Source organism: Ptychodera flava, chromosome 4, assembly GCF_041260155.1.
Source record: "Ptychodera flava strain L36383 chromosome 4, AS_Pfla_20210202, whole genome shotgun sequence".
Lineage (NCBI taxonomy): Eukaryota > Metazoa > Hemichordata > Enteropneusta > Ptychoderidae > Ptychodera > Ptychodera flava.
Window position 1 is genome coordinate 2,563,298 of NC_091931.1, and position 22,373 is coordinate 2,585,670.

Sequence of the window (22,373 nt, forward strand, 5' to 3'; positions counted from 1 at the left end):
ACATTTCGTTCGAACTGCTTGCATTTTGGTATCATTCACAGAAAATACAGGGTTTAACTTGCAAGACAGACAAGTCCCTGATTTAAAAACGTGTTTTCCTAAAAGTTCAGTTGTCGATCCAACCATAATTTACCCGACCAGATTGTTGCTTTCACCAGCTGAACTGTGCTTTAAAAGCTGTACATTATCTACCAGTTATTATAATTTATATGTGCATTGTCTGTTATAAAAATACATAAATATAAAATATAAATGAAACGTCAGTTTTGTTTTCTTGAGTATGAACTGTCACAAACTGCAATGGTTCACTGTACTCCCTTGGAATGCAATAGTTGGCAATATGTCCAGCATGTGTTGCTGCATATTTGCAGCAATAATCTTGTTTGCAGCAAATTTGCAGCAACTTAGCCGTTTACTGCAAATTGGCTGCAAATTGATCTAAGGGTTTGCGGGAGGGTCATAGCTAGCTGTAAACTTCTGCAACTCCTTCTTGCAAGCTATGCTTGCTGCGTATTTGCTGCAAACTTGCAGTGGAAATAATCTTCAGTAAGGGAAAATATTCAAATTTTATTTTATTTGAAAACCAGGTGCAAAGCAGTCACCTATTAAAAGTCAAATTCCATTTCATTTGCACCAGCCATTCCCAGGCACCCCGAAATGATCAAATTCTATTTCATTCACAAACCAGGCACAAACTGGTCATAAAAAATACTCAAATTCTGTTTCATTTGCAATCCAGGCATAAACCGGGCATTCCCAAACGGTCAAAATCAATTTCATTCACAAACCAGGCACAAACCGGTCACTTAAAGAGTAAAATTCTGTGTCATTTGAAATCCGGGCATAAATCGGGCATTCCCAAATGGTCAAAGTCAATTTCATTCACAAACCAGGCACAAACCGGTCACTTAAAGAGTAAAATTCTGTTTCATTTGCAATCCGGGCATAAATCGGGCATTCCCAAATGGTCAAAGTCAATTTCATTCACAAACCAGGCACAAACCGGTCACTTAAAGAGTAAAATTCTGTTTCATTTGCAATCCGGGCATAAATCGGGCATTCCCAAATGGTCAAATTCAATTTCATTTACAAACCAGGCGCAAACCGGTCATAAAAAATAAAGAAATTCTATTTCATTTGCAATCCAGGCATAAACCGGGCATAAATGTTGGTTAAAAATAACTAAGTCATAATGCCGGTCGCTTTCCAGTCATAAAAGTTGGTTAAAAAAAAACTAAGTCCTAATGCCGGTCGCATTCCGGTCAAAAACGTTCAGTTTACGGTCACTTGTGTTTGCTAAAAAATCAAAGTAAACACTAAAACGGGCACTTTCCAGGCAGTGAAAAGGGGCACCAGGCACAAACCGGGCACATACCAGGCACAAACCGGGCACATACCGGGCACTTTCCGGTCAACAGATTTGGTAAGGGATAGCATGCAATGTAGATTTCACGCCGCGTCTGAACAAAATGCCATAGCATTACGTGTATTTAGCAACTGGAATTTTTGATTTGTTTTCCCGTTTGCAGATCGTGAACACTCTTTACAATCAGTAAGAATCGTTTACTCAGCGCAAAAAAAAACTTTGTGGGGATTGACATAATTTTTAGTGAGTTTTGACTACCACTGAATTTGTTTACACCAAGCCGCCGTTCTATGAAATGTATTCATACGGTAGTACATCATACTACATGCTGTGTACTGTGGTTCTGGTTGTTTCGAAGGCGCGAGTATTGAAGATTGATAAATATTTTCCGACATCCGAAATCTTTCCTCAAAAGCAAATATCGGTATTCGGATCCTTCAAAATCATTTACCAAGACCAACATTTTTTAATGTTTAGAGCAATCACAAAATTTAACTAGGCTTGACAATATACTTTCGCGGTATCTTGCACCTACGTGCAGCGGTAAACTATGTTTTCAATCAATCAATCTTTTATTACTCAACACACACTGACAGAGAGTGTGGTATGGTACATTTCAGATGAAAGAACAACATGTCCAAAACTGAATATATGGATATAACATGCATGTAGTGAGCCTACCCACTTGGTCGGCAAGGGTTTCGACAAAACTCTGACTACTGTGAGGGATATCAGAATAGATACTATGACAGTCACCAGGAGAAAAGATTTGATCGTTAACTTTCACGCGCAAGGATTTACTACGTAAATAAATCAACATATTCTCAATCTTGTCGATTGAGAGGCCGACGGACAACGAAGCCACGCAATTTCATTTGCGGATGTAAACTTGAGTATTGTAATTGTTTGTATGACGTAGCGTCTACTCAAATTGTCTCTGGTAATGGTCTCGTATTTACCCCATTACATTTGTAAATTTTCACACCGGAAATTCATAGCCGGTAACTCTGAGGAAAGGTCTTGAAACAGACAAAATAAAATTACAGCAGTATCAACCAGACGTAGATCGGAATTTTTTGTCATGACGTTATGACATCAGTTTTGCAGTGGGGACAAGATTTTTAGCGACGAAGTTACGTAACTGAGGAAGCTTATAGAGTTGGGAGAGGCGAAATTGACGTCATTTCCGTCAACAACTTCCGTAAAACTATTTTGTCACACCACGTGATCAGTGTTATTTAACGACTGTTAGCATACCTCCATGGCATACCATTCACGTTGCATACTCACTATCAGCGAAAATACCAGATCGTGTTGAATTGACATTATAATTGAACTTAGAGCGTACGTGTGAGTGTATTGGCTTACATGAAAATGCGATAGACAATGATGCATTTACGTTAGAACGTCCATGCTCGATCATATTGTTTTTGTTCTGTCAGTGTAAATTACGAGATTGATGGATGTTGACGGACATCATGCGTGCGTTTGGTCCTGACATGCATGTCGTTTCGATCTCCTTTTTACTGTGCAGGGGAGAATGAATTACGTTCCTCATGGGTTTCAAATATGTCAAAAAATACGAAGTTTTGAGTGGATTTACGATTTCGTTTGTAAAATTACGAGCGAAAATTTCAGCTTCCCATTTCATCGGCGCAACCGTGCAAGAAACCTCAGTGTCCTACTACCTCCATGATCACATGTTGTACCACACGAACATGAAAGGCGTGCGGAAATTTGCGTAGTGTTTTTTCTCATTTAATTTGGCAAATTATCAGCAAAAACCTCAATAATTCACGGTAACCTTTTCTTCTCAATCGCTTCCTGGAGTTTCAAAGTCATACCAACGAAAATGAGTGAAAAATTTCGATGCAAAAATCGTGTATCGACGAGAGTAACATGCGTAAGCTTAAAGAGACTGAGAGTATTCATTGAAAAATAGCCCATGATTCGAGCTTGGTTTTCCTGTTTTTCGTTTGAATTTTGGCCAAATAGTCGCTTTTTAGCGGGTTTTGAAATTTTTAAAGCATCTAAAAATATTAAAATGACTTTTCATTAACAAACGAAATAAAAAAGTAAGAAATTCAATTATTTATCTACAAAATAAAAATATTTTGGCAGGCCGAATCATATAGCTAAAAAGTGAACAATCAATGTTTTGGACGAGTACATACGTACCAATCTCCACCGCAGAGTTCTTATCGGCTTGTATTTCCCACAATTCCTTGCGCTGTCGCCGATAATGACTCTGCCACAGGTGTCTTGTTTACGTGGTAAATCACCACATACCGATCCGCAAACCGGAAGTCAGCTCGAAAACCGACACCGAGACGAACTCGCCGAAAATACAAAGTCCATCCTCGATGCAAAAATGTTCATCGGTTTGAATGCTAATTACTATAAGTTTATAGCAAAACATGAACTGGAAAAATATAATTACCATTGGAACTACTTTTAAATAATGTAAGTATTCGGGAAGAAACAAGGCTTTGACCTGTTCTGACCTTTGCGCGAATCCCCTGTATCGTCTGCTGATGATGTATTTTCTTGAATTGTGACTACTCCTGCACTCGAAGTCATTTACCAAGGCCATATATATGAATACTCAAGAAAGAACAATAAATAAACACTGAAAAGAGAAAATGACGTTTTTATTTGAATTTGTAGATAAGGGGAGAACCATTTGATTTCTGGGGGGGGGGGATATAGAGGATTTTGAGAAAAAAAAATTTGTTGCAAGGTGTGAGAGAAGAAAAAAAAATTTGATCCTGTCATGGCCTGAGAAAAAATAAATTGTCATAACATACAGAAGTGAAAAAAAAAATTGTCACAATGCACCAGAAATTAGCAAAATTTGGAAACCATATTCTCATGTATTCTTTGCCGGCGCGCCGCCATAGGCGGCGCATATGTTTTTACCACAAGCAATTCTTATGTTGTTTTTTTCCTAGCACTTATGATATAAGCATACACTACATAGGTCTACTTTACACCTCAGTACACTCAATGTTTTCCTTCCCTTCTCTGACCCAAGAAGTCATATTTCAGGATTTCTGTTGCAATATCTCAATGGCATAGGCACTATCTAAAGGGGACCATTTGACTTCTGTAAATTGTGAAAATTCAAAACACAAGACAGGAGTCAATAAACTAGTGTTAAAACCAATATATTATTCTCTCAATATAAATATGTTAGAAAGATGTACCTTAACAATGAAAAATTGAGAAACAACAAATATAATGAAATACAATGTGTGAGCCTTGTTTCTCTGACCACAAAGATAACATCTTCCCTGAGAACATACATCTATGCTTGGTCATGTTAATCATAATATGACACCAGACGCCGGATCGCTCACTATAGAGTCCGTCAATAGTGGCGAACTTTCTCAATAACTAATCTGGCACAAGAATGACGATGACAATGTAAAAAATATCAGTGTTCAATGTCATTTTCAAAGAGTTTTACCAAGTGCAAAATAAACTGAAACTCCTCTCAGATTGTACCATTAAACACATAAATTCTCAAAATTTCCAATACGAGAGGGGGAACCCCCTCTCGTGCTCTCCCCCTTGGGGTATTCTAACAGTTTCACTTAGTAACAAAATTAAAAAACACCTCTCCGATTGCACCAGACTGCACCATTGCACACATCAATATCTTAAAAATTTCCATGCAAGATAGGGGAAAGCCCCTGTGACACTCTCCCCTAAGCCTCTCGCATGTTCTCCCCCTGTACTTTCAAATTCTGCCCGGTCAGATATCCTAGTGAAAACCCTGTCATAATACCCATCCAAACCAAACAATATACTATATTGTTAGATACTGCGTGAGCTTTTATATCTTTATTTTATTTTATTTTGACTTTGAATTTCATTTTGATGTGTTCACCTTTTTTGAACCATCATGAGATAACTGATGATAGTGTAGCAGGGTACATTAGGATTTGAAAGGTCTTTACTGTTGCTGTATTTTGTAAATTTTACAATTACATGTATTGGTATTTAACTTTTCTAAGTGGGGGGGGGGGGTCAGTCAAAATTTCAGAGTTAGAGAGGGAGGTTACTCAAATTCATCAGGGTTGGCGAGGAGGGGGGGGGTCACTTGAAATTTTGGAGTTTCAGGCCATAAATAATGACAGCTCCCTTATATACAACGCATTACAAACTTGATGACCAATAAAAAAAAATTTGCACTGCTACTCCATTTGAAAAAATAAAATTGATGCAGGTCAGACAGTAGAAAAAAAAAATTGCTGTCACTCTGACAGGAAAAAAAAATTTGCTCCCATACCCATTTCCTCCATACCCCCCCCCCCAGAAATCAAATGGTTCTCCCCTAACTGTGCGCGTGCTGGAACGAATTCGAACTGCCGCGCGTTACTGTGGCAATACCATAGCTAAAGTGCGCGACAGGTAAAAAAGTAGTTCATTGACGTTCCAATGACCTCGAGGTCACATGAATATTAATCTGCCTGTGCCAGAGATACTTATTAGCGTACGCGCGATAAGAACTCTGGTTCCGAGAGTGCATACGTACGTGTGAGTGATTTTTCGCGGGGATCCGTTCATTGCTGTGGCGCTCGAATACGCAGTCAGTTTCCGTGAAACGGGATGATATTTTCTTTCAGGCGAGGCGTTTCAAGTTACTCTTGAGAAAAGTTACTTATTTATCAGTTGTTGTTTTACTGTTTCATGACACATGTTTCTGATTCAATCACTTGTTGACCTGAAAAACAACGATATTTAGTACTCTTTTTCAACAGACTTTTAGTAAGTAGCCGCGGTACAGCAGTCAGTGTTCGAAATAATCGGTGGCAATGGTGGCATTTGCCACCAAAAACTTTCAATCTGCCACCAAATTTTTTTTCTGGTGGTATTTTTCTGCCACTAAATTTTGGATCATCATGTGTCAACCTACGGCTAGCGGCTGCTTGAATGAAGGAACACTGAAGGAACACGCGTTGTCTGACGGCGGAAAAACTCATTAGCAAAAAAAAACCCAAACTAATTGCGACATTTTGGCATGAATGAAAACATAGCGTGAATCCAAACTTGTGATTGGCTAATCTCCATATCGATGACAGCAGCTTTTCTGCACTTGACATGTTGTTGCCCTATGTGATAGCCGCATATGCAGTCATACGGCACAAGATAAAAGCATGTTGTGACATTTTTAAAACAAAGCCAAACTGCAGCCATCATTAAATAATAATAAATAATTGCAATTCATTAGCCAGTACAGGGCTCAAAAATTCCTATCGCCCGACGATCGTGGCTAGTGAACTTTGCGTTCGGGCAAGTAAAATCAATATGCTTCCCGTCCGACGGGCAAGTGCACCAGCGGTTGAATCAACGAAGCTCTGGACAATTCAAGCTTGAAAACGTATTTCATTAGGTCTGTACACACCTACAATTATTGTAAGTCCTTCAACTCTCAGAAGTTTTTTTCTGAAAACCCTTGAAAATCCGCCCGACATCGCAAAATAATCGTTCTTGCTGATGTAAAACACAAAAAGTCGTAAAAATAGAGTTTTGCGACATGTTCTCTCCGACGACACGGAGTGAACTCACTGTTTTGTATGTGTGCCGTAAAGTGGTATGCTCTTGACAGTGGTTGCCATTCTCTTGTGCAAGTGTATGACTCGTATGACAATCGATCAGCTTCACGGGATAGTGTTGTTGCACCATGTGTTTGGTTAAAATGGATGTAAACTTATTCGAAGCTATGGATCTCGGCAATGCTTACTGTTCAACGTTATTAAATCAACACCCAGTTGAAAAGTACAAGTTTACATCGTAGTCGAAACGGGCTCAGTCGACCAGGGAGGCCACATATTGCAGCTACGTAGTGTGTGAGATGCAGACAGTTTCAAATTACGTGACCTTGGTTGTTAGGGATCGGCTCTCACTTACAGAAAACAAATCTGCACTGAAGAGTAACGAAAATGAAACTTGAATCTGCTCTCTTGACGAATACATTTATCAAAATAAAACAGCTGTGCTCAGTGAGCAAACATGTAAACAGGTAAAAGGGTTGAAGAAGTACATGTGCGTATGCATTGGCAGATAAACACTAGCAGAGCAGTTGTTTGTGATCTCAGCTTGATAATAAAGAGCAGCAGCCAGCCATGCACATTGTAAATCACACAATCTTATTACTCTTATGCAAAGATTTTAATTGGATTAGGTTGTGGAAAAATTCCAAATTCAAAGATGTTTTCTGGATGACCAAATCTACAGAAAAGACTTAAGTATTCTCACATTTCTTCTGCGACATTTCAGATTTGGTAATGGTCCTTCATTTTAACAAGATGTAGTTCATGTTTGAATCTGTTTTTTCCCTCTTTGAATTCACTTCATATGGCCAAACTCTTGCTCTCTGTTACAAATTACTGGTACAGCTATTAGAAATTTAGGGCAAGTAATTTTTCCTCTCGGGCAAGTAAAAATGAAATTCACGTGTCCCACGGTTAATAAGTTTGAAAAAATTTTTCGAGGCCTGCAGTATGGGTTGACTTTTTGTGACGTGTACTCACCATATTTTCAAGAATTTATAAATTAGAATGAGTATGTGGCAATGACAAAATGTTTTATTATACCGATCACATGATGTGTTAAACTGCCACCAGATTTTTCATAATTGCCACCTAATTTTATATCCGGTGGCAAACTTTTGCCACAAAAATAAAAAAGTATTTCTATCCCTCAGCTGTCAAATTTTGACACTCAAAATACTATCGTTTTCAAAGTACATTTTGAGTGAACTTTGTAAATGAACATTCTGAACCATCGTGTAATCTATGCTTGGAATTTTGTTGCTTTTGAGGTTTATTCGTGGTTTTTTGTTTCTTTTCATCATCAAACATTGACAAGTAAGCTTGTAAAACTAGCCTTAAAGAATTATGTGTTACTTTCTGGTTTTGTAACATGTAAAGAAATAAATAAGTTGATTTCTTTTGATCCTTTCCACTTATTGGTATTTTTTCCTGGTTTAAAGTTACTAATATCCTTAACCTTTAGTCTCTACAATCTTAGAAAAAATGAAACGATTGATTTAATAAAAGAAACTTATTGTGACACAGTTCAGTCATTTTCATAACTCTGGTTCAAAATTCAGTGTGCTATACTCATATCTTGGCAGTGCTGAACTCTTCTATCATAGTATCTGCAACTGAAGAATTACTTCACGTAGAATGATTTGTAAATGTAAATCAGTGCTGTTTCCGACGTATTAGAACTTATTTTGTAATTACTACATGGCAGAACAATGTCTTCTTCATTTACATAGAAGAAGAACAGTTTATTTCGCTAAAATGTGGTGAAATATGGCGAAAAAAGTCCCGCATGTCAATAGCCAATTTTTGTCTATTGACAGGCGCCTGTCAATAGCCGGATTCTGTCTATTGACAGGCGCCTGTCAATAGACACTCCATATTTTTAATTGTCAGGGTGTTGCCAAATCTTGTGTTTATATAAGTATGTCCGGTTCTGAGATGAGCTATATTGGCATACAAAAGGAATTTGTTGATAACTGACAATTTAATTAATACAGTCAATTTTGAAATTTACTCAAAACTTTTGAGACTGAATTTGAAATTTTACTACGAATTTTCGGTAGCTAGAGGGGAAACAGACATACCAGTGTGATGGGCGGACCGGAAAGTCCATGGAAATCAAGCAGGTTGTTCTTACATGAACATTGCTGTTTGGTGTGTTGTTTTGTAACACACTATGCTAACATGTTTCAACACCCAAGGAAACATTTGTAACTTTATAGTCAATGCCTATTAATAAAATTATTTGAATTTTGTATCGGAATATCACAAAACAATGTTGTGATCATCGCAGTCCAGCTAGCTGTTATGAGTAAGCATGTGTACTTGGCTGGACCGATCAAATTTCTGCAAAAATCATTTCACCATCAATGACAAGCTAAAGTGACGTCTTTAATAAATGTGTCCATTCAATATCCAAAGAAAATCAAGGCTATCAATGACACGAAGAAAGTTTGTTTAGAATTATATTTTTGTTTTAAACTACAGTTCTTTGATGCAGTGTGGTCGTCTGGCAATCCACCATCACGGTAGATGTAGTGCATGCAATACACAGTCCACACTGTCCAATCATGCGTGCTTATTTTCCTGTTATAATTCAATTGGGTCAGAATTTTGTAGCAAGGAACATACAAAATCTTGCAGATAAATCAATTTGGATGATCTATGTTGATCTATGCAAATTCCAAGTTTGGTGGACATGTGAAAATTATGTTTTTTGCCTTCATGTACAAGATGGCATGTTTACCAAGCTGGATGCTCACTGCTAAAAAAACAATAGGTTTTATTACAGTTTCACATTTCAACCCTTTCTTTGCATCTTTCTCAGCAACATTCCCCAAACCCCTCTCCTTGCATCCCTCCCGCTAAATGCACTGAGGAGCACAGTGTCATATCATTGACGCTATTTTTTAAAATTCTAATACGATTAGCTGTTTTTGGATGGGAACGTATTACAATTATTGAATTACTTTCTGCAGATGTTGTTTCTTAAGAAATAGTTTCTGCAGGTGTAGTTTCTAAAGCTACATCTGAAGAAATAGTTTTTGCAGATGAAGTTTCTGAAGCTACTGTTTCATCAGCCTGAGAATGGCAAAATTGAGGTATTGTCAGCTGGTACTGCCATACAAGCCTTGGGCTTAGATGAGTACTCCAGTGATTCTGATTATGGTTCAGATTATGATCTTTATTAAGCAGGTTGTAATTTAACAGAATTCGTATGCAAATAATAATAACCTGGTGTATCAATAAACATAAACTCTGTAATACTTCTGCTTTAATTTATTTCACAAGATTCAATTTCATGTTACTTTTTACTCTTACGTATGCAAATAATAATAACCTGGTGTATCAATAAACAAAAACTCTGTAATACTTCTGTTTTAATTTGTTTTACAAGATTCAATTTCATGTTACTTTTTATACTTCAGTTATAATAAACTTGACAGTAAATTGCCCTCAAAAGTGCCACCCCAGGCCACCAATTGAAGATGAATAATTAGAAAAGCTTCAGCTTTAGGAGGGGGGACACCCCCCCCCCCTCCTGGCCTCCCCCCGCGTGCGCTTGTGCGCACGCCTTGCTCCACTTTGCTCCGCACAAGGCTGTACCCTCCTGTTTTTTCACTTGTACCCTACTATTCTGAAAAACATTGACAGCCCTGGATGAGCTAAGTAATATATATTGAATTTCTGATGAAATCTGTAATTTTGTATTTTTGGGGCAATGTTTGTCATTTTTTGTCAAAAAATGTGTATTTCCAAAACTACTCATCTGATAGCTTTGAAATTAGGTATACAGGTTTCTATAGATGAACTAAATGATATTTATTGAAATAATGATGAAATCTGCAATTTTGAATTTTTGGGGCAATTTTTCCCATTTTGGTCAAAAAATGTGTTTCTCAAAAAGTGCTGGTCTAACAGCTTTGAAATTTGGTATACAGGGTTCTATAGATGAACTAAATGTGATCTTTTGAAATTATGATGAAATCTGCAATTTTTAGCTCATACTTGGTTTTATATATAAATACCAAAAAGAGCTTATATGATGAGTCGGTGGCGTCTGTATGTCTGTATATTTGTGGGTATGTATGTGCGGATGTATGTCCGTCACACACAAAGGCTCCCATACCGCCAAAGCTACCGTCTCAGTATTTGGTGTACAGGTAGATGTAGGGGTTGAAATGTGAATTTGTTCAAATGAACACGTCAGTGTCAAAAATGTACAAATGAGGTAAAAAAAAGGTAAATCCTGCAAAAGTGCAGGAGTGGTGGCAGTGAACTGAATCAGCCCACACATCTGAATAAGAGGATTTTGACCTTTAACCTATTTGTATACAGGGTACCTATTATGTTTGGGAGTGGTAGCAGTAACTGAAACAGCTAATTGGTCATTTCCTGTCATAGTTTATGAACTGTGACATATTAACAGATCTGCTGAAACCATGGATGTCTATTTTTGTACATCCATGGTTGAAAGATTCTCTGCTATGCATGTTGCTATAAAGTTGGCCTTCAGTACCTAAAGTTTCAGACCTTATTTACTTTCGTCATTCTTAATTTTCTGGTTTAAATATTTCTTGTTGTTTTTCTAGTTGTACTGTTGTACAGAAATTGTCATAACATCAACGTATAATTTTCCTGCACTGAACAGATAGAAATAACACTTATTGTTGATCTTTTGTATGTACCAATTCTGATCAAATTTGAGCGACACCGTATAATTGCGGTATTTTTATTTTTGGGGGCAATGTTGCCATTTTTGGTCAGAAAATTTCATTCTCAAAAAACTACTCATGGGATAGCTTTGGTTAACATGTTCTTAGGGATGATCCGATGTGATATATTCAAAGTATGATGAAATTGTGTATTTCTGCAGCTTATTTTAGCCACTTTTTTCTGGCGATTGCATTGAACTATCAAAGATTTCCACCTTCTTCATCAACATGTGTCAAAAATAGTTATTCTCTACATAAACACAGCGGAGCTATATCGGCCGCTTGGTCGCTTGTTTTTGTATCCCCTCCATTCGGTTGTATAATAGTCATCTTCGACCTCGAAGAGGAGAAGCCAGATTCATTACTATGAGCATTTGATATCAGCGGGGGGGGGGGGGGGGGGGGGGGGGGGGGGGTCTGGAGGATTTAAGAGATTGCATTTTTTTGGGGTACCTTATCCACTGATCAATTTTTCTTTTTTCACTCTCTGATTACTGGTAACTTTTTTTCTCGCACTACTCATTTGGATACTTTTTCTTCCCAACAACATATGTACAGTCCTCAAACTGTCATAAAAATTTACGATAGTGGCATACAGTACAAGGACTCTGCGGCAATTTTATTTTGCTTACCTTTTCCTATTTTTCATCCACAACTCATTGTACAATACTATAATGCAATCTGTCACCTCCTCAGTACTACAAACCACCAACTGTCAAGATTGCAGAGCAAAGCAAATATTCATCGAGCAAAGACAATTAAAAACTTAGAAAACGTCGGGCAACAAATCAAAGTTGGCGATTTGAATTACATAAACCGACACTCTCCTCTAACCAAACTAATTTGAAAGGCCATCTTCAGCAACTATTGTTAACAGAACCACAAAACCAGGGAAAGGCTAATCACAGAGAAATAAAATGTGGTATATCTCGAAACAGCCTTCCACAACATGCTTTTCAAACACCAGAAAGCAGGTGCTGGTACTGACCCGAAATGTATTACAATGCAGAATAATTAACACAAAACCAAAGTTCGGGTAATCAATCTTAGTGCCTAAAATAAAGTAATTGGTGACAGATTAATACAACATTTACTGTTAACACAACTAGCACTAACTATGCTCAACACATGCCCCCAAAACAAAAAACATAGCGCCCAGAATTCTGGTTGATGCAGAGTCAATTTATTCCAAGTTGACACACAGTACTAGAGATTTCCCATAATACCGGTACATCATGATTTGTACCAACGTAGATTCCCCTTTAAGTCTACCATGCCTCCCATGTGTAGACAAATTCCTGGACGAGTTGTAAAAATTCTAAAAACGTACTTTTAGGGTCACTTTTCTTCACAATTCCCATTTTAAAGGATTTAGACAATTGTGCTTGATTGAGAGAGGAGATAGCATTTTTGTAAATTTTCCACTGATTGTGTCCTCAGCCATACAGAATAAAGTGATGGAAAGTAGGGAGACTAGTTGCACCTGTTTTATGATACAAAAGGATATTGATTTTTTCCAGATAGAAAGACAAAAGAAATTTACATGCTAACTTTTTTCAGAGAATGACCCCTTCAGTTGGTCATAGCTTGCTTCCCAAAACTGTGATATTTGTAGTACCTGCAGAATGTGACTTTTATGGTTATTACAGGTTTCTTTGAAATTTGTACTACAATATTTCAACGTACTTTTAATAAATATAATTAATCAATTATCTTGAGACTGCACATTATTGCTTTATGCACAACTGAAAAAGTTATAAGAAAATTAACGTCATTGGTACAAATCAAACAGGATTGTGGGTAATTTATTGTACTGTGTGACACCACTCACCGGATCGCTCACTATAGAGCCAGTCAACAATGCTACTGGACAGTAAACCGGCCAAACTTACATGAATTGAATCATACCCGTAGTTATGAAAGCTTGTATACAATGACCATATTGATCAGCTCATCAGCTCAAAAATGTTGCACAAACATGTCATGTTTTACGATGATTTAGGGTACTTTGCAATGAGAATTATGCCAAAAATATGTTACATCAAGACAAGGACCTGGTTTATCAGCAATTAAATTGATTACATGTATAATGGGTTCTGAATACTTTAATACAACAAAAGAAATGCTGCAGTTATTGCTATCACTCACTCCAAAGTCTATTTAGTAAGTCAGAACATTTGTACTCCTCTGTATGTAAGGCTTGGCTGTAATAGGTCACGCAGCAGGCTGCCAAAGGCGGCCACAAGCTGCTCACTGAAACACATGTGTTACTGCATAGTCTCCTCCATTGCAATCCCACAATGCTTGTGAGTGCGTCATCACTCGTCATGGCCCCAGCGTCAGTATTTTTACTTTGATCAAAATTTAGAAACGCAAAAGTTACTGAGATAACTTTGAAATTTGAAAATAATTAAAACGTATCAATATATTTTTGTTTTGGATAAAATGTATAGCAACCTTCATGACCTGTGTCTTAGGCAGGCGGGTCAGGGCCATATTTGCTTAGGCACACTGCTGTCCCTACCATACGCATAGTCACTAGTCAGCGAGGCTAACAACGCCAGTGATGAAGAAGAGTAACTAATAGAGTATTGCTAAAAATATTTTTATCAAACAAAACAACTCTATGAACTGTCCATAGTGAACTGTCACTTTCAATCTAAATTATATTTCCAATCTAAATCTTTGCAAGCCTATGGGCTCAACCCTATTGTGTGCCTTATTATGCTACCACAGTGAGGTAGAATAACTATGACTATTTATAATGCCACAAAATTAATAGAAATTACACGCTTCAATTCAGCATGTTTCAGCTCGCACGGCAAGATTATGCAGGGATAAATGGCAAAATTTTGGTGTTTGTTTGTATTTCTATGTGCTGACAATGTAAACTTTGAATAACATCCTGTGTACAGTCCATTCATTTGATTACGTGTGAATGCAGACACTGTTTGAATTTGGCATTGCTGAGTATTCCTAGTGTGTATCATACTTGTTACTATACCTGCTAACTTTTAAAAATTGTTTAACTTTTAATTGTAAGAAAGCAACCTGTCTGTACTTGTATGGAATCTGGTTGCAAAAGTTTAGTAACTAAATATTAATATAGTAAATATAAAAATATCAATTTCAATATATGCTGATGCTTTTGTCTTGTAATCATTGCAGATACAGGTTTACAAGTGGAAATACTGAACATCCTGGTGATGTATTTTCAAACACAACAGTGGAAGTTTTACCTCATCAGTTAGAACAGAAACAAGAGGGTGTCTTAGAAACAAATGCTAAATCTAATGCTTCATATAGGAGAACTGAAGATGGATTTTATCAAGTTGGTAAGTCAGTCACAATCTCTGTCACAAACTCTGTTTTCCTTAAATAGTTTTGTAGATTCCTTCAATGCATTGGATCTGGTAAGTACAATGAAAAACAAACATTCATGAATGACTGAGTTGATGTGTACATCATGAGCAGAGAGGGTGAAAAGTTGAAAGGATGAGATTGGTCATCGGCAAGTAATGAAGCAAATTTCGGTTACAATATTTACAAGCCAGCTCACATACATGTATTTGAAAACCAACTGTTATATGTCAACTCCATCCTCAGGTTGGTTGTTCATGTTTGGAGACAGGTGTTTGAAATCTTTATCAATATTGATGTATGGCTCATCTTTTCTCTGTCATTGAAGGTGAGTTTGTTGATGGAAAGGCTGGAGCTAATGTTGATACGACACTTGGTGAAATTGATCAAATGAGAATACGTGTTCTAACCGATGCCAAAGCTTGGGTCATCCTCAGTGAGGTCAGTAACAGCTCTATCAGTAAACTTCTGTAATAGCGTATTTTTAGAAATAATGAAATTATTGTAATCATCAACACACATGGAATGTTCTTGCCTTGAGTGTGTACATTTCATACTGTATGAATATCTTTTTTGGAACTCGAGAATTTGTTGACTATATCACCAAGCAGGGAGGAAGTAGTGTGCTGGAATCGTACTATTGACTGACTATTTATCGATATTGTGACAAAGTGTATGACACGAGTGGGTTGAATCAAATATGGATAATAAAAAATTCAAAGGAATTGTTGCTTGATTTAAATGTCAAGAAAAACAAATACAGGTTAATCTGAACATTTGACTTTCCACATTACACACCACAATGCCCCATGATAAACTAACAAGGCTGTCATCTCTTGTGAAACAAGCTTTCCTGCAAAAAAATGACAGCAGAAGATACTGATATATTGCCATCACACATAGGTCAGGTTATTTTAGTAACAACATGGATGCCCAGCCAAATACACTGATGAAAAAATTATTAAAATGCTTAATTTCTGAATCGACAACATATTTGTTAAGTTTGGTTGTATGACATTTCAACAATCTATCGGCCTAACAATGGGTACAAATTGTGCACCCCTTCTTGCAGACTTATTTCTGTATTCATATGAAGCAGAGTTCCTACAATCTCTCTACAAAGCAGGGTCTAAAAAACTTGCAAGGCGTTTTAAAGGGACAAAGTCGGCCATTTTTCATGAATTGTGTTTGATGCAAGATACAACTTATATCGTTTGACATATTGAAAGATACTGAATAATTGGGTGACCATGCATATATTCAAGCCCGGTTTTAGACAAATTAAATGAAACCTTGGCGAAAATGAATTAATGGTCATGACCAATAATTCATTTTCGTGATGGTTTCATGTATCGTGTCCAAAACCGGGGTCAAATATATGCATGATCACCAATTCATTCAGTATCTTTCAACATGTCAAACAATATAAGTAGTAACTTGTATCAAACAAAATTCATGAAAAATGGCCGACTTTGTCCCATTAACAACAGGCACAGAACTATTGATGATCTGATTAGTCTAACAATCCAGACATATCAAATTACTCACATCACATTTATCTTGATGAGTTGGAAATCAAAGAAACAACCGAGGGTAAGAACTCAGCTTCATATCTTATTCTGTTCCTACAAGTGGGTACTAATGGGCTACACACTAAGCTGTATGACAAAAGGGATGATTTCGATTTTGAAATCATAAATTATCCCCACTTGTCAAGTAATATTCCATCTGCACCTGCTTATGAAGTGTACGTGTCTCAACTTCTCAGGTATTGTAGGGCTTGTGATTCCTACACTGATTTTCAACTGAGACACAGCTCATTGGCATCAAGATTAGTGAGACTGGGATACACACCAAAAAGACTCATGAGGACTTTTAAAAAGTCCTACAGTCGATATGACGACATTGTGGCCAAATATAGCAACAGAATTCCCAGCTGTGACTTATTACAGTGATTCATATACTGTATCATATAATACAATATTTAGACAATTTTGGGATCAATCCTGACGGATGTAGCATGCTAGCAGGGTACGCTTACCCATTCCAGACACCTGGTACTATCACCAACTATCAGTGGTTCAGGATGGTCCTACTTAAATTCTGTAAAATAACAAATGTCCCTTGGACCTGGTGATGTATTTCCTTGAACGAAAATGATTTTTGGACAAGTTTAACATCATATTGGTAAAGTTTCTGTGAATGCATATAGAGCTATATGAAGCAGCTAGCAAGTCTACAGATCTAGTGTATAGTATATAAGAAGTAGAAAGTCACTGGTTTTAATGTCATCTAGATGACAGCCAGCTGGGATCTGGGAAACTCTGTCAAAACATTGTTAAATAAAAGAAATCAAATTTTGTAAATGAAGGCTTGACAAGGTTGTATCTTTGCCAGTTGAATAAACTGATATTATTATTTTATCTTTCTTCCAGATTCACATTGTTCCAGGCAAGAGGTGACCTGATCACAGACACTCACATCCAAAGTGTTGCCGTACTAGGCTCAATGTAATTACAATTGTTTTAAAATCACCACTCCTCTGTCAGTTGATATAAGATCTATTGTTCTGATGGGTAATCATGGTAGCTACAATGCCAAAAGGTTTTCCTTTTTTATTGTTTTCTGTTTATTGTAACCAATTCATTCTAAAGTGTTCAGTCAAACTGGACAAAGGTTTATTTCACACTGTTCATAAGCAATGATTTCAATCTAGATTTTATGTTGTCAGAGAAAGTTAAGCTATGAAAAAATGAGACTGAAAAGTGCTGTTTACTTCTGGTTTTGTTTTTTACTTACCAAAACTTGTGCCTTTGACTCTGTTTTCAAACACATCATGAGCTTCTGTCAATGTCAATGTCAAATGGAACTGATTAATGCTTGTTTATTTGTTGAGACAGAAAATTTACAGGGTTTGTTGTGTTTTATATTTCTGTAACCTTGCAGACTTCTGTAATCACTGGTGTACACTCATCATTCCTTTTGTCAGTGTTTTGTCTAGAGTGCTAAAATAAAACTTGAAAAAGTTTTCAACATAGATTCATCGGTCTCACATAGTCCAGTATATGTTTTCTATCTAGATTCATTGATGTCACATAGTCTGGTATCCATTGCCAGGGTGTTTTCTATCTACACAGAGAATTACATGTAACTCAATACAAGTGATGACATCCATGAAGAGTAGCACTTCAGTGATCTGAGTTGAATCAACTGATTTTATACTCAACAAAAACCTATAAATGATGATCTTATCAAAGAAACTTTCATTAAATATTTCGCATTCCCAACCAAAGTTATTGCAACATATATTGTGAGCAGATTATAGGTTGCATAAAACGAAGACAGACTGTCTATAATTGGACTATGCTATTACTTTCTGTCTTTTTTTCTCTCCCAGATGTGAATTAAACTGATTTTGTTCAGCAGCTGCCCTCTACAAATATCCATAATTGTAACATCTATAGCTGTAGTGAAATGTTCTCTATCTTGCTGTAAATTGACATTTACATGTACCTTCAGCGTTAAATTCTGTAAAAGCATTGACACTATGTCAATTAACATAGCAGGTTTTTGAAATATTGATTGAAACTTTTCTCACATAGATTGGCAGACATCAATATGTAAGAGTACCATAGCGATGCATAGACATTGTTGTTCTAGTATTAACACTGTGATGAAGCAATGCAAACCTTTTTTCACCACTACAGTTCCTGGCAGTGTCCTGTAAAACTTTCACCATTACAATTCCCAGAAGTTCCCTGTAAAACTTTAGAGAATCAAAAAACAACAGACGACAGAGTCTCATGTGCCTCTGTCTTCAAACTGTTCACGGTTTAGGTCTCAATTTGTGTCAATGTAGATTTGATCAACAATGAAGGAGAGCCAACAATCTCAAATATATTTTTGTGGCACATCTGACATGTTTTCCTTAACACCAAAATTTGCAGCGTGACTCCTGATCTAGCTTTGTCAAGAGAATGTTTAAAAGTTTCAAGTATCAAGTTTGAGCACAAGTTCAAGTCTTTCAATTTCTAGGATGTGTATAGTATTGTTGTTATACAGTGTCTATGAAATCTTCCTAATACTTGACCGTTATTATCCTCAAGTTGCTTTTTCTCAGTAAATGTGACTGTTACTACTCAGAATTGTCATTTCTTTTGTTGAAGAAAAACAAAAACCTTGTAAATGGTTTGCTTGAAACAATAATAATTTGTCATCAGCTCTGTCCACTATTCTTAGGCCATGTTCCAAATTTTTTGTCAAAATATTGACACTGCATAAAAACCCTATAATACTTACTGTATTAACATGGATTATTGCCTGTATTTTAGCTGAAGAGTGCATATACAGATGAATACAGTCAAGAATCCATTTTTTGTATTCAGCAAGCCTGTATTCATGTGGATTCATGTGAATTCACGTGTATGATACTATAATACAGGCAACTCATTAATGTGAATTTATCTGCATTATTGGGTTTTCATGCAGTGTGACATTTTTTGAAAACAGGACATTTGAGGCAAAACCACACATGCTTATTTGTGTACCATGTAGGGAAAACAGTACGCCTACATTCAGCGAAATCACAATGTTTCACTAATGCCAAAAACTGTCTGTTGTCTTCTCTCCATTTATGAGAATCACCAGCAAGTTTTGTTGTAGCAGATAAAAGACAAGAGAACCATAGACCTTGAGTACACCCAGAAATCTGTCAATCTCAGTGTGATTTGCCACACACAGTACACATATTTATGCATGCATTTAATTCTTAATTTATTATGTTTACAGATCCATAAAAGCTCAGATTTCAATAATTGTGTAGCATTGTGCATATGAAAGAAAAGAAAAGTGGCCATGAGAGTTGATAGGAAGATTATGGTAGATTTGTGTCATTTTGATGTGCTACATAGCTACATTGTATCAAGTAAAGGTAGTTATCATAGACACATTGTTGATGAACAGCGTTGAACAGGAATCTTAAACGTACACTGTACCTGTGTTGTCAAGGCTACAGACATTAGCAAAAGTATATTCTTATCACCTTCCCAAACGTCCTTGCACTCATAAAAACTTTCAATAAAGTAATCTACCTTGTTTAATTTAATTAGCTACACAAATTTTCTCTGATATCTTGAAATCAGATGTAATGTTTCTGATATTGTATGATTTGTAGTAGTGAAAGATATATTTTGTTTGTCTCAAATTGTGTCGAACCATTCTTTAAACAATGTCATCATCAAATAAGGATTTGTCGCTTTTATCAATGATATTTTCCCTTGTAGAGGATTTTTCCTGTTTGGTAATATTTCTTTTTACTCTTAAAACTTGAAATATAGGAAGCAGTGTATTTAAAAACATGATTTCAAGTGGTGAATATGTCTGATAATTTGTTGTATCTTGATTTGTATTTAACATGGCAATTGTAACCTTGAATTTTGGTCAATGTTTTGTTTGAAGCTATTTGTAAATATCAGTACTGCTGGCATTATTGCTCTGTTTATGAATTTGTTTTCTCTTTTGCTAAGTACTGTACTCAATGTCATTGAAAGATTTATAATTACTATTTTAAAATAAAATTATACCTATGAATAATTCTGTAGGTTGTCAGTTTTATCAGCACTCTCCTGCTCCTCACTAACAAACAACACAAATTTTCGACTCAATTTGTCACAAGGCAAGTCAATCCTAAAATAACCAAACCTAAAATGACCGACACTTGATAAAACTATGACAGCAAGACTTCTGAGTCAGAAACATGTACTCTGATTAAGATGATGATAAGACAAATCAATGGATTTGGCAACAAGGCAGTATTAACCTTCAATGACAGAGCTATCATTTACACTAAATCTGGAAGAATTTAAGAGCAGGGTCCTGCAAAAAAATAGCTCTTTTCCATTGATGTTATTGACAACATTATATGTACAAACAGGTAATGCACTTGCAGTGGCCATTGCTTGAAATAGAGTGTAATTAAATTCCTGACCTTAAATTGGTTTTAAATGTATACAGATTTCGATATCACACCAAATTACTGTATTGCTCTTTCAACATGACTGTAAATAGAACAAATATCAAAATTCTGACAAATTCATTAAAATAAAGGTGGTCATGAAAGTCATGACAGAGGCACAAGAAGACTGCCAGTCTCTCTATGGTCATATTAATCGGATATTCGCCAGTTTCAATGGTCCTACATAAAATGACATGAGGCAATCTGATCAAAATCCGACGTAGATGCGGGTTGGACTTTTTACGTTATCGTATTGTGGTCTTTTTTGTGCGGCCATCCCTTCACTAGCTCACAAAAAAGACAGTAATACCATAACATAAAAGACCGACCAATCTGTATATCAGATTTTAATCAGATTGGTGTAATTGCTTGTAGTGAAAAAATGTGAATGTTATTAACAAATTTCTTCGTATGTACATTGTTGATAAAAAGAATGTTTGTGTTATCAGGGTACTTTCATATGTAGCTGGTTAAGGCTGCATTGGAATACTAATGGTGATTGGTATGACATGTCAACATCACAGTTACAGTATTGCACACAGTGTTTACAGAAATGCAAAGTTATATCACCTATCCTGTATATTGACATATAATTATTTGTCTATCCAATCATTACCTTCCAATATTTAAAATGATAAAAAACTTAGTCAAAGCTTTCTCTCTCCAAGGTCAGAGTAAGGTCATAGATACTTTTCATGAATACATTCATATGCATTCCCCTGTTGTTATTTTCCAATATAAGTTTGCTAATTTCTTTCTTGAATAATAGCTCCATATAAATACTACAGCTGTTCAACTGGACAAAATGAATATCTAAACAAACACCAGTTCCCTGTTGAACACTTGGCTTGCACATGAAGTTCTGCCTTCATTTCACCTAAGGTATGATGCCTGGCACCTGTTATTTCCACTCTGTTGGTAAAAGCCAGACTTTGATTGCCAAGACAAGAGCTTAATACAACACAAAATACATTCACTTGTTTTTAGACCTTGGTATACTACTGACTTCAGAAAATGAAAACACACAGAGAATCACATTTATTCCTCAGGATATTCGTCAACAATGAGCTCAACATCGATAAACAATCTGTATTTGCCAAAATAAATCATAAGGAAAAGCCTTACTTATTATTATAAGGTGATCTTTTTTTGGAACGACCTCCCTTTGTCTTTAAAAATAACCCAAACGTTAAGTCATTAGAGTCGCATTTTTATAAAAGTCTTATTGATCAGCTGTAACATGTACTTTGCTTTCTGCTTTGTTGTCGTGTATGCTGTTTTTCTATTGTACGTTTCTGGTATGTGTTTGTTTGCTTTTCTACTTTATTTGCATTTTTAACTTTTCTAAATTTTTATCAACG

At 36.3% G+C, this 22,373-nt stretch overlaps 1 protein-coding gene across 1 annotated transcript in view; it reads left to right on the forward strand.

Annotated features, from left to right (window-relative positions):
• Nucleotides 1-18,037, forward strand: part of LOC139130658 (alpha-1,3-mannosyl-glycoprotein 4-beta-N-acetylglucosaminyltransferase B-like) — a 72,684-nt gene extending 54,647 nt beyond the window's left edge. The window contains exons 12-14 of the mRNA XM_070696406.1: nt 14,808-14,974; nt 15,328-15,440; nt 17,435-18,037. Of these exons, the coding sequence (XP_070552507.1) occupies nt 14,808-14,974; nt 15,328-15,440; nt 17,435-17,461 (307 nt within the window). The 3' untranslated portion in view covers nt 17,462-18,037. The remainder of the gene's footprint in view (nt 1-14,807; nt 14,975-15,327; nt 15,441-17,434) is intronic.
• The last annotated feature ends 4,336 nt before the right edge of the window (nt 18,038-22,373 follow it).